We start from the raw sequence: 12504 nt of genomic DNA on the forward strand, positions 1-12504 counted from the left end.
GTTAAATGTATTTTGTCTAAAAATCAATGGAAAAAAATATCCTCAGGTGAGGGTTAAAAATAAATAAATAAATAAATATTTTTAAAAAAAGAAATGTTGGAAAAACACTAGTCATGAGAACTCAAGGAACCAAAATCACATCTGATGGTCTCAAGGGTCATGTTTTTTAAATGAGCCTAGCTGATCTGCAGAATGATAAGTTGCATTTAGAAAATTCAAGCTAATTACTGACAAAGGGCCGAGGGTTCAATTCCTGATCAAGGGCATGTTCTATCCCTGTCTCCAGTTAGGGGCACATGTGGAGGCAACCAATTGATGTGTCTCTCTCATCCATGTTTCTCTTTCTCCACCTCCCACCCTTCCACTCCCTCTAAAAGTCAATAGATTAAAAGAAATAAATAAATAAATAAATATTTTTAAAAAAAGAAATGTTGGAAAAACACTAGTCATGAGAACTCAAGGAACCAAAATCACATCTGATGGTCTCAAGGGTCATGTTTTTTAAATGAGCCTAGCTGATCTGCAGAATGATAAGTTGCATTTAGAAAATTCAAGCTAATTACTGAAGCTGTTCAGGCAAAAACTGTGACTAATTTCCATGGCATGGATCTTACCTGTGACAAAATGGTAAAAAAGTGGCAGATCATGATAGAAGCTCATGTTGATGTCAAGATTAGCAATAGTTATTTGCTTCATATATCTTTGTTGTTTTTATTTTTTTTAAAAAGTGAAACAATCAGATTTGGAAGACTCTTAAGCTCAGCATCAACAGGTCCACCAAATCCAGAACCTGTTGGAAATCATGACCCAAGAGGTGCAAACAAATGACTTGAAAGAAGTGGTCAATTAATTGATTCCAGATAGCATTAGAAAAGGCAGAACAAGCTTACCAATCTATTTATTCTCTCCATGATATCTTTGTAAGAAAAGTCAAAATGCTGAAGAAGTTCAAATTTGAATTGGGAAAACTCATGGAGCTTCATAGTGAAGGTAGCAGTTCTGGAAAAGCTACTGGGGATCAGACAGGTGCTGAAGTTGAATGAGCTAATGGATATGAGCCCCCAGCCTGAGAATCTGTTTAAAATTCAGACATTTAATGCTGACAAATAAAAAATCCTATTTGTGATTTTTTTAAAAAGTTGGATTCAAGTATTATACTACATACAGCAGGATAAATGGCAAATGGTTCTGAAATTTAAATATTAAAAATATAAACCATATATATTCTAGAAGAAAAGATGAATTTCTTTTTTAAAGAAATTTTTTTGTTGTTGTTAATTTCACCCTAGAATATTTTCCATCGATATTTTAGGGAGAATAGAAGAGAGAGGGAAAGACAGAGAGAAACATCAATCTGAGAGAAACACATTGATTGGTTGCCTCCTGCACCAGAGCCCAGGCCAGAGAGAAGCCTGCAACCAAGGTACATGCCCTTGACCAAAATCAAACCCAGGACCCTTTGGTCTATATGCCAATGCTCTATCACCTGAGCCAAACCAGCTAGGGCAAGATGATTTTCTTTATTCTTGGAGTGGGATAGCCTTTTTTACTTTGACTTAAAGTCTAGGAACCATGAAAGAAAAGATTGATAGGACTATAAACATAAAAAACTTATGCATGACCAAATAAACACCGTAGGCAAAGTCAAAACACAAATGACAAACTTGAAAAAAACATTTGCAACTCCTATCACAAAGGCCTAATCTCCCTAATATAGAAAGAGCTCCTAGAAAAAGATAAAAATTCAGCTGAAAATTGGCAGAACATGTAGATGATTACAGAGAAAGAAAAATACTTCTTGGCCCTGACCCCGTAGTTCACAGGTTTGATCCCTGGTCAGGGTACATAAAGGCATCAACCAATGAATGCATGAATAAGTGGATCAACAAATCAATGTTTCTCTCTCCCTTCCTCTTTCTCTCTCAAAAATCAATTAAAGAAAACAAATGCTTCTTGAACATATGAAAAGATACTCAATCTCTAAGTATGAAAAAAGCAAATTAAAATAACACTGAGAAAGCATCTGTCAAAAATATAGAAGTACATGGCATGGCCCCTGTGGTAGGGAATCTGGCAAGTTTCTATCGTTATTACAGATGGCATACCCTATTATTCAACAGTCCTACTTTATATCAATACATGTATTAGTATATCTAATGTATGTATTAATAGGAAGTGACATATATAGGTTTTTTAAAAATATATTTTTATTGATTTCAGAGAGAGAGAGAAAGAAACATCAATGGTGAATCATTAATTGGCTACCTCCTACATGCCCCACACTAGGGATTGAGCCCACAACCCAAGCATGTGTCCTGACCAGGAATGGAACCCAGAACCTCTTGGTTTATGGTCTGATGCTCATCCACTGAGCACAACTGCTGGGCATGGCTTTATCTCTAATAGGTTCATTCTCCTCCTGATGGATAGACGCCTTGATACCTTTCACAGCTGGTTGTTATGTGGATCACTGTTCTCTGCTCTGGTGCTCTGGACTAAGGAGCCTGGCGTGTGGTCCAGGCCTTGCTCCTCTCCAGGAAAACTCCCCACAACCTAGATATCCCTCCTTACCCTTGGCCTGCAGCCTGTCGGAGCTGGGCCAGTCCCTCTCCTGACGCAGCCTTTCGTACCAGTCTTGTGGTAGTTTCTGCACTTTTTTGTTAAAAATCTCCTCTTCAGCTAGTCCTCAGGGTGAATGTTCCCCAGTTTAGTTTTATTTCCAGTTTGGTTCTGGGAGGAAGTGCAAGAAAGATCCACCTACTCTGCTGCCGTCTTGAAACCACTGCATATTATTTCTAAGTGCCACAATGAGACCAGTTCCCTTAAAATACTGTAGGAAATTTTCACAATCAATAGGAAAATACCACAAACAGATAAGAAGAATGAATTGGAATATTTTAAGGTCCATTTTTGTTACTTTAATGTACACGGAGTATACATCAACAAAATACTGCCCTGGGTGGTATGGTTCAGTGGTTAGAGTGTTGACCTGCACACCAAAGGGTCAGAGGTTCGATTCCCATTATTGATGTTTCTTTTTTTTTTTTTAATATATTTTATTGATTTTTTACAGAGAGAAAGGGAGAGAGATAGAGAGTTAGAAACATCGATGAGAGAGAAACATCGATCAGCTGCCTCCTGCACATCCCCCGCCGGAGATGTGCGCGCAACCCAGGTACATGCCCTTGACCGGAATCGAACCTGGGACCCTTCAGTCCGCAGGCCGACGCTCTATCCACTGAGCCAAACCGGTTTCGGCTTATATAACTTTGATGTTTCTATCTCTCCCTTTCCCTTCCTCTGAAATCAATAAAAATATATATTTTTTTAAAAAGCATGTGTTGATGGAATAGTTTTTCTTAAGTTGGTTAAATCTTACAATTTTATTTACATCCTACATTTAATTTTCTTACCTCACCCTTTCTTCATAATACAAAAATAAATGTCAAATTTGTAATCAGGTTGGTACTAATTTCAAGTTATTAATGACTTAACCAGGTATTATTGAACTGTCACTTTAAATGCTTTTGTTGATTTTGTTTCTCTTATAGAGAAGAAAACTACAGCTTAGCCCTGAGCATTGTAGTAACTTTTATGTGGAACAGTATGGAAAAATGTTTTTCCCCAACTTAACAGCTTATATGAGTTCTGGACCACTTGTTGCCATGATATTAGCTAGACATAAAGCCATCTCTTACTGGAAAGAACTTTTGGGGCCAAGCAATAGCTTAGTAGCTAAGGAGACACACCCAGACAGGTAATTTTCTTTTTTTTCTTTCTTTCTTTTTTTTTTTTATAAAAACCATACATCTTTTTTATTGTTAAGTCATAAAGAGGTATCAAAATTAAAAGCAAAAATTACAGGGTTAAGAATTAACATAACTACTAGGAGCATCAAAGGAAGTGAAAATGGGACTAGGCGCAGGACAATATGAATTAATGAACATGGGAGGGATGAGATGGGGAGAACAGTGAGCATATGCTGAAGGTACTAGGGAGAGGATCTGGTGAAAATTTTGATCTTAGACAAGTGCCTAGATAAAGAAATAATGGGGCAACATTTCTAAACCCCACTATGTGCTTAAGAGTCATCCTCACCATTGCACTGTACCTCAGGTAATTTTCCTAGGGAAAAATGCAATCTAACTATGAAAATGAAAAAAAATCTGATTTCATTGTAATAGGGAATTTCTTTTACTTAAAAGTTTTCCTCAATTTAACTTTTTTTTTTTGTTTGGTTTTTTGGGGTGGCAGGGAGGTCCACTTTATGTTTTAACTATTTAAATCTGTATCTTAATACCAAATAACACAAAAGGTCTCAGGGAATGTCTGTTTATGGTTGATTAACCTTATTCTCTTATCCTGGAATTAAACTACCACTGAAGTAGGGTTTTTCATGAGAAAATTGGTGTGGTATTTTGAAAGAATATTGATAATATAGGACCAGAAATCAAGATTTCCAGCATTATCATTAATGTCTAGAAACCAGTGGACATTGAATTCTTGCACTTTTTTAAAAAATACATTTTTATTGATTACAGAGAGGAAGGGAGAGAGAGATACAAGCATCAATGATGAGAATCATTGATCGGCTGCCTCCTACACACTCCACACAGAGGATCGAGCCTGCCACCTGGCCACGTGCCCTGACTGGGAATTGAACCATGAACTCCTAGTTCATATAGGTCGACGCTCAACCACTGAGCCACGCCAGCCAGGCGAGTTCTGGCACTTTTGAATTGATATTGCTTTTTCACTTCTCACAAAACACCTCTTTTTCATCCAGCAAACTCCTATTTTCCCAGTGTATCCCTCCTGAAGATTTTAAAGATATTTGACCGTCATCTAGATTAAAGCTTGAATTCAAGCTTAAAACCATATGTGAGAAGTGGCAAAGCTTTTGAAAAATACCTAAATAGGATGCATATGTGAAAAGTAAGAAAGCGGTTGTCAGGTAGGATGGTCATCATCTCTAACTTGCTTTTAGTCTAAGGGCAATTTATGGCACAGATGACCTAAGGAATGCACTTCATGGGAGTTATGATTTTGCTGCAGCTGAAAGAGAAATTCGATTCATGTTTCCTGAAGGTGAGTTATAGATGAGTAATTAGTCAATTGCATCTCCTTATTGTTTGCTTTTTCTTTTATTTTGGGATGTAACTAGAAAAAAAGTAGTTGCTTTTCTCCAATATATTTTGTCATATTTTCAAGTTGTAGTTAAGTTAAAGCCAAGAATAGAAAACTCAACATTATCTTCAGAACTAAATTGTGCCTTCTAGGAAATCTTTTGAGAACAGCTTTTTTTTCTTTCTTTTCTCTTGGACTAGAAATATTTAGGGTTTCTCTTCTCCTTCTGTGTTGTAATTCCTTTGAGTTATCTATAATGCATCAGTAAAGTTTGTTACACATGAAAAAAAGAATCTTCCTTGGAAATTATGATTGGTTTACCATTTTCTAACAGTTTACTGTTTGTCCAGCACACATGCAATTGTGAAATTAATATTTCTTGGCCTTTTTTGTTTCCATCCTGTTATAGAGATTATAAATCATTTATTTATTTATTTAATATATTTTATTGATTTCAGAAAGGAAGGGAGAGAGATAGATACATCAATGATCAGAGAGAATCATTGATTGGCTGCCTCCTGTACACCCCACATTGGGGATCGAGCCCACAACCTGGGCATGTGCCCTTGACCAGAATTGAACCTGGGACCCTTCAGTCTGCAGGCCAACCCTCTATCCACTGAGCCAAACCTGCTTGGGCTATAAATCTTTTAGAAGTAGGCACAATGAGGACAACACTGAGGTTTTTAGTTTGTTTTCAATAATTTTAAGACAAAGAAAATTTGCTGATTTTCATTATAAAGACAAAATGCAAAGCATCAGGTAGTTTTGAATTTTTTTTTGCATGTTATTTCTTTTCTAACTCATTTAGACTTGTTCCTCCCTATTTTATATTGAATATTTATTCAAAGAAAATGGAAAACTATCTTGGATATTTAAAAGTCCTGATTTTAAACAAAAACTGTTTTATAAATATTTGTATCCAAAAGTATTTGCCTACTTATATTTAATCTTACTGATCTAATTTCTGTCACATATCCATTGTATTAAGGTGTTGTTTTCTTCACAACTGTTTATTGTGTAAAATTTCCAACATACACAGAAGTAGGCAGAATAATATGATAAACCCCTAAGAAACCCATCACCCAATTTTAATAGTTATGGTCAATCTTATTTCATCTGTAACCCCTGCTCCTATTTCTCCTGCTTCCATATTATTTTGAAGCATATCTCAAACATCAGTTGGTGTGTTTTTTGTTTTCTTTTTATTAACATATTTTTATTTATTTTAGAGAGGAAGGGAGAGGGAGAGCGAGATAGAAAGATCAATGATGAAAGAGAATAACTGCTTGGCTGCCTCCTGCACACCCGCTACTGGGGATCGAGCCTGCAACCCAGGCATGTTCCCTGGCCGGAACAATTCACACTGTGACCTCCAGATTCATAGGTCAATGCTCAACCACTGAGCCATGCCAGCTGGGCAACATCATTTTTTTTTTAATGTTGTAGTACTTTAGATTTAGTCCTACTAATGAATTAGATTTTTCCTCCTTAGTTTTTAACTAAAATAGGATAAAAATTCACTTTATCTTAAGTGGAAGATAAATTTGGAAGCTCTTCTTACTCATAAGGTTATATCCCTAAACTGTTATTTTAGATTGCCTTTTATTTAACCCATTAATTAATCCTCTAGATATGAATTTAAAAGATACAGTTAGACATTTGAGAATCAGCAGTTATAGGATACATATAAGTGATTAATTACCTACCACATTGCAGATCTTTTGCTGTGGGAATATGAAGTTATTTGGCATAGTTCTCAGAGTTTGTGGTATGAGCTCTATCTTGTTTAGCAGTCAGTCAAGAACTATGTGCAAAACCCTATATGGTGCGTGGCTAAAGCAAGTTGTAAAGATATTCAAAAATATATTGCTAACCCTTAAAAAAATTAGTGCTCTTCCTTTTCCCTTTAATAGGGATGGCTGGTAAAGCTTTGCTACCTTCCATTCATTCAACAAGTTTGTTGAGTTACCAACTTAATAAAAATAAAGTCAAATAAGATGTCCCTGCTCTCAAGATGATCTTATTCTAAAAGCCTATGAAAATATACAATGCGATGTATAACTTATAAATGTCATTAAAAAGTGCAATGGAAGTTTATCAACATAAGAAACATAAAAACACTTTTTATTCTCATGACCTCATTTAGCCCTAGATGCCAGAGACAAATGATAAATGGTCAGCAAAAATAGAGGAGGTAGAAATAATTCAAAAATGAAGTTAAGGAAATAATTTTATTTACAATAGCATCAACAATAAGAAAATACTTAAGAATAAATGTTAGCCCTACCTGGTTTGGCTCGGTGGATAGAGCATCGGCCTGTGGACTGAAGGGTCCTGGGTTTGATTCTGGTCAAGGGCACATGCCCGGGTTGTGGGCTCCGATCCCCAGTAGGGGGTGTGCAGGAGGCAGCTGATCAATGACTCTCTCTCATCATTGATGTTTCAAATTCTCTCTCTCTCTCTCTCTCTCTCTCTCTCTCTCTCTCTCTCTCCCTTCCTCTCTGAAATCAATAAAAAAAGTATATTTAAAAAAAAGAATAAATTTTAAAAACAAGTGTAATTCTTGTACACTGAAAAGCACAAAACATTGCTGAGAGAAATCAAAGACTATCTAAATAAGTAGACATCCATGTTCATGGATCAGGAGAGTCAGTATTATCAAGATGTCAACTGGACATCCACATGCAAAAGAAAATAACTTGGACACTTGTTTCATAGACCTACAACGTCAGAGCTAAAAACATCTAGAAGAAAACAAAGAGGAAAATCTTCATGACCTTGAGTTGGACAGAGAGTTCTTACATATAACATCAAAAGCATGGTCCAGCCCTAGCTGGTTTGGCTCAATGGATAGAGCGTTGATCTGCAGACTGAAGGGTCCCAGGTTCGATTCCAGTCAAGGGCACATACATGGGTTGTGGGCTTAATCTCCGGTAGGGGGCCTGCAGGAGGCAGCTGATCAATGATTCTCTCTCATAATTGATGTTTCTATCTCTCTCTCCCTCTCCCTTCTTCTCTGAAATCAATAAAATATTCTTTAAAAATGGCCTGGGTGGATGTTAACTCCTTAAAAAAAAATAAAGCATAGTCCATAATAAAAAAAATTGATAAATGGGACTACATAAAAATTAGAAGTTTTGTGCTTCAAAAGCTTTCATTAAGAATATGAAAAGATAAGCCATAGGCTGGGAGAAAATATTTGCAAATCATAGATAAAGAAGTAGAATTAAAGGGTGGGGCAAAAGTAGGTTTACAGTTGTTCATGTGTAAAATAATACAGTAATTAATAAATAATAATAATACAAGAATAAACTGTGTTTCATGTACTCCCAGCCATAAACCTACTTTTTAAAAAATTAATATATTTTTATTGATTTTAGAGAGGAAGGGAGAGAGAGATGGAAACATCAATGATGAGAGAGAATCATTGATCGGCTGCCTCCTGCACACCCCCCACTGGGGATCAAACCTGCAACCCTGGGATGTGCCCTTGTCAGGAATCAACAGGAGTCCTGTCTTGACTATACTGTATATGCAAGCAAGAGCCAATGAAGCATTTTAAGGATGGGAGTGATATAATCTGATTCTCATTTTTAAAATAGGGTCTGGGGCACTGGATGGGTATCTCAGTTGGTTAGAGCGTCTTCCCAATATGCCAAAGTTGTGGGTTTGCTCCCTGGTCAGGGCACATATAAGAATCAACCAATAAGTGCATGGGTGAGTGGAGCAACAAATTGATGTCTCTCTCTCTCTCCCCCTTTCTCTCTAAAATCAATAAATTTTTAAAAGTAGCATATTGATGGAGGTCAATCTCAAAAGATCTACTCAGCCTTATAAAATACATTCTTTCTTGTGATATGTTTCTTGCCAGTCTTATGTAGTCTTATTTTTTTAATGTGTGTGCTTGTGTGTTTTTGAATCAACTATTATGCTATGTATCAGTTCTATTCCCTTAAAAACCTTTATAAGTATTTCTTATGACATTAAAATTTATTTGAAGGTAACTTTTAAATGACTGTACAATATTTCATCATTTATGTTAGCTTTAATGGGGATACATTTGTATTTGCAGTGATTGTTGAGCCTATTCCAGTGGGACAAGCTGCTAAGGACTATTTAAATTTATATGTAACACCAACTCTGCTTAAAGGACTCACAGAGCTTTGTAAGCAAAAACCAGCAGATCCTTGTGTAAGCAATTTTTTTATTCACACTAAAGAATATTGAATATAGGTTTCATATCTCAAAGATTCTTTGCAACAGTGTAAGTACTGAGAATCATTGTTTTTGTTGTTGTTGTTGTTGTTAATCCTCACCTTTTTTCCATTGATTTTTAGAGAGTGTGGAAAGGAGGGGGAGAGACACACAGAGAGGAAAACATTGATGTGAGAGATACACATTGATTGGTTGCCTCCTCCACACACTCCGACCTCAGACCAGAGATGGAGCCTGCACTCAAGGTACATGCCCTTGTGCCCTTGACCGGAATTGAACCTGTGATCCTTCAGTTCATGGGCTGACTCTCTAGCCACTGAGCAAAACCAGATAGGGCATGAGAGTCATTTTTAAAAACGTTTATATACAGTTTAGATATTTCTGTATGTGTAACATTTTTTTTTTTATTTCAGAGAGAGGAAGGGAGAGAGAGAATCATTGATCGGCTGCTGCCTGCATGTCCCACACTGGAGATTGAGCCCACAACCTGGGCATGTGCCATGACATAAATGTTACTATATTTAAATATATATTTATAGATATTATTTTAATAGTTACATGATTTTTCTTTTATTGCCTTTATTATTATTCTTTTACTGTTTGAGTTGTTTGCTATTTAAATACTCTAACAATAAACAGCTGAGCATAAAGTTTTTCACATATCGAGATTATTTCATTTGGAAAGAAATCAGAAAGTAGAATTATAATTCAAAACATAAAAAATAATTTAAAATTGACCCTTAAAGAACTTGCTTTATATTTTAATTATTAATTTTTGAATAAGTAATATTTGAATATAGTATAATTCAAAGGTCACAAAAGAATATATAATGAAAAGTAACTCTCCTTGCCGTTCCTGTTCCTCAACCACCCAATTGTGGTCCTTGAAGTAAATTGCTGTTACCAGCCTCTAGTATAATCTTTATGAGAAAATATATGCATATACAGGTAAAAGTAGGTTTGCAGTTGATCATATGGGAAAATATATCATGCAAGAATCTATATATATAAAAGGCTAAGCGACCGGCCCACTGGCCGGTAGGTATGATGTGCACTGACCACCAGGGGGCAGATGCTCAACACAGGAACTGCCCAGTGACAGCAACTCTTGCACTCCAGGACCCCTTGGGGGATGTCGGAGAGCGGTTTCAGCCCAATCCCCGCAGGTCCCACAGGCCAGCCCAATGGACCCAACCTGCCAGAGGGACCCCGCTCACTCTACAGATGCCCTTTGAGCCACAGCTCTGTCCCAGGTGCAGCCAGCCAAGGAGGGACCGTGGGAGGTTGGCTCCAGGGTGTGTCTAGCCCAGCGGTTCTCAACCTGTGGGTCGCGACCCTTTGGGGGTCGAATGACCCTTTCACAGGGGTTGACTAAGACCATCGGAAAACACATATATAATTACATATTGTTTTTGTGATTAATCACTATGCTTTAATTATGTTCATTTGTAACAATGAAATTGGGGGTCACCTCAACATGAGGAACTGTATTAAAGGGTCATGGCATTAGGAAGGTTGAGAACCACTGCTCCAGGCCCTAGTAAAGTAACCTCTATATTTCATGTACATGGAATTATAGATATTTGTTCTTTTGTTTCTGGCTTATTTCACTTAGCATAATGTTTTCAAAGTTCATTCATATTGTAGTATGTATCAGAATTTCATTCCTTTAAATCTGAATAATATTCCATATATATATATAATTTTGTTTATTCATTCATCTGTTGATGGGTACTTGGGTTGTTTCTAACTTTTAGCTATTATGCTTAATGTTGTATGAACATTGGTGCACAATTATCTATTTAAGTACTTGTTTTTAATTCTTTGGGGCATATACCTATGAGTGGAATTGCTGAGTCATATACTGTGTTTGGCTTTCTGAGGAACCACCAACTTATTTTCCACAGTGACCACTTCTTACATTCCCACTAGCAATGTATGAGAGTTCCAGTTTCTCTACATCCTGGCCCACACATATTCTTTTCTGTTTTTGTTTCATTATAATAATCCTAGTAGATGTGAAATAGTATATCAGTGTGGTTTAGATTTGCATTTCTCTAATGTAAATTATGAGAATCTTTTCATGTGCTTATTGGCCATTTGTATCTTTGCTTTGTAGAAATGTCTGTTCCAGTTAAAGTTTTTTGCCCAGTTTTAATTTTTTGTTGTTGTTGAGTTATAGTTATTTTTATATGTTATAGGTATCAAACCCTTGTCAGATATACCATTTGTTAAATTTTTCTCCCTTTCTGTAGGTTGGTTGTCTTTTTCACTTTCTTGATAATATTTTTTGATGCCAAAAAGTTTTAACATTTAGATGAAAATCAATTTATCTTTTTTATTTGTTGCTCATGTTCTTGGTGTCATATCTAAGAATCCCATTGCTAAATCCAAGGCGATGAAGATTTATTTCTATGTTTTCTTTTAAGATCTTAATTGTTGTTTGACTGGCATGGCTCAGTGGTTGAACACTGACCTATGAATCTGGAGCTCACTGTTCGATTCCCTGTCAGGGCACATGCCCAGGTGTGGGCTCGATCCCCAGTGTGAGTCCTGCAGGAGGCAACCTTTTAGTGATTCTCTCTCATCATTGATGTTTCTATCTCTCCCTCTCCCTTCCTCTCTGGAATCAATTACAAAATATATTTAAAAAAAGATTTTGAACAGAGAAACCCAGATGGTGGCATAGGTAAACACCGGAGATTGCTGCCTCGCACAACCACTTCAAAAATACAACTAAAAGACAGAACAGACATCGTCCAGAACTACAGGAAGGCTGGCTGAGTGGAAATTCTACAACTAGAAGGAAAGAGAAAAGCATACCGAGACTCAGAGGAGTCGCAGTGTGGAAGCAAAATACTAAGGTGCGGAGGTGCGTGCCGAGCGGGCTGGCGGCTGAGGGGGCGGTTATCATTTTCAATCGGGAGGGAGTCTCAGGCTCTGAGCTCCAGTTCTGGGCGAGTCTCTAGGGACCCAGACTCATACGGAAGAAGCGAGACTGTCTGGCAGTGGTTGGAACTCGAAGGCAGCTTTCGCTCTGAGAGGCTTGCAGCGATTACCGGGACATTGAGAAGCAAAGCCTCTGAGGGCAAGACTGAGAGCAGCCATAACTGCTAGCCCTGCCCTGTTGATCCCGTGGGACCCGCCCCGCACAAGACC

The 12504-nt window shown here is 37.1% G+C and overlaps 1 protein-coding gene across 2 annotated transcripts in view; it reads left to right on the forward strand.

The window, feature by feature from the left end:
- NME5 (NME/NM23 family member 5) overlaps positions 1–12504 on the forward strand; it is a 19045-nt gene that overhangs the window by 4095 nt on the left and 2446 nt on the right. For both annotated transcript variants that reach the window (XM_015569645.1, XM_006772467.2), the window contains 3 exons: positions 3552–3757; positions 4988–5088; positions 9203–9321. In XM_015569645.1, coding sequence (XP_015425131.1) covers positions 3552–3757; positions 4988–5088; positions 9203–9321 — 426 coding nt within the window. The remainder of the gene's footprint in view (positions 1–3551; positions 3758–4987; positions 5089–9202; positions 9322–12504) is intronic.

Source organism: Myotis davidii, unplaced genomic scaffold, assembly GCF_000327345.1.
Source record: "Myotis davidii unplaced genomic scaffold, ASM32734v1 scaffold545, whole genome shotgun sequence".
NCBI lineage: Eukaryota > Metazoa > Chordata > Mammalia > Chiroptera > Vespertilionidae > Myotis > Myotis davidii.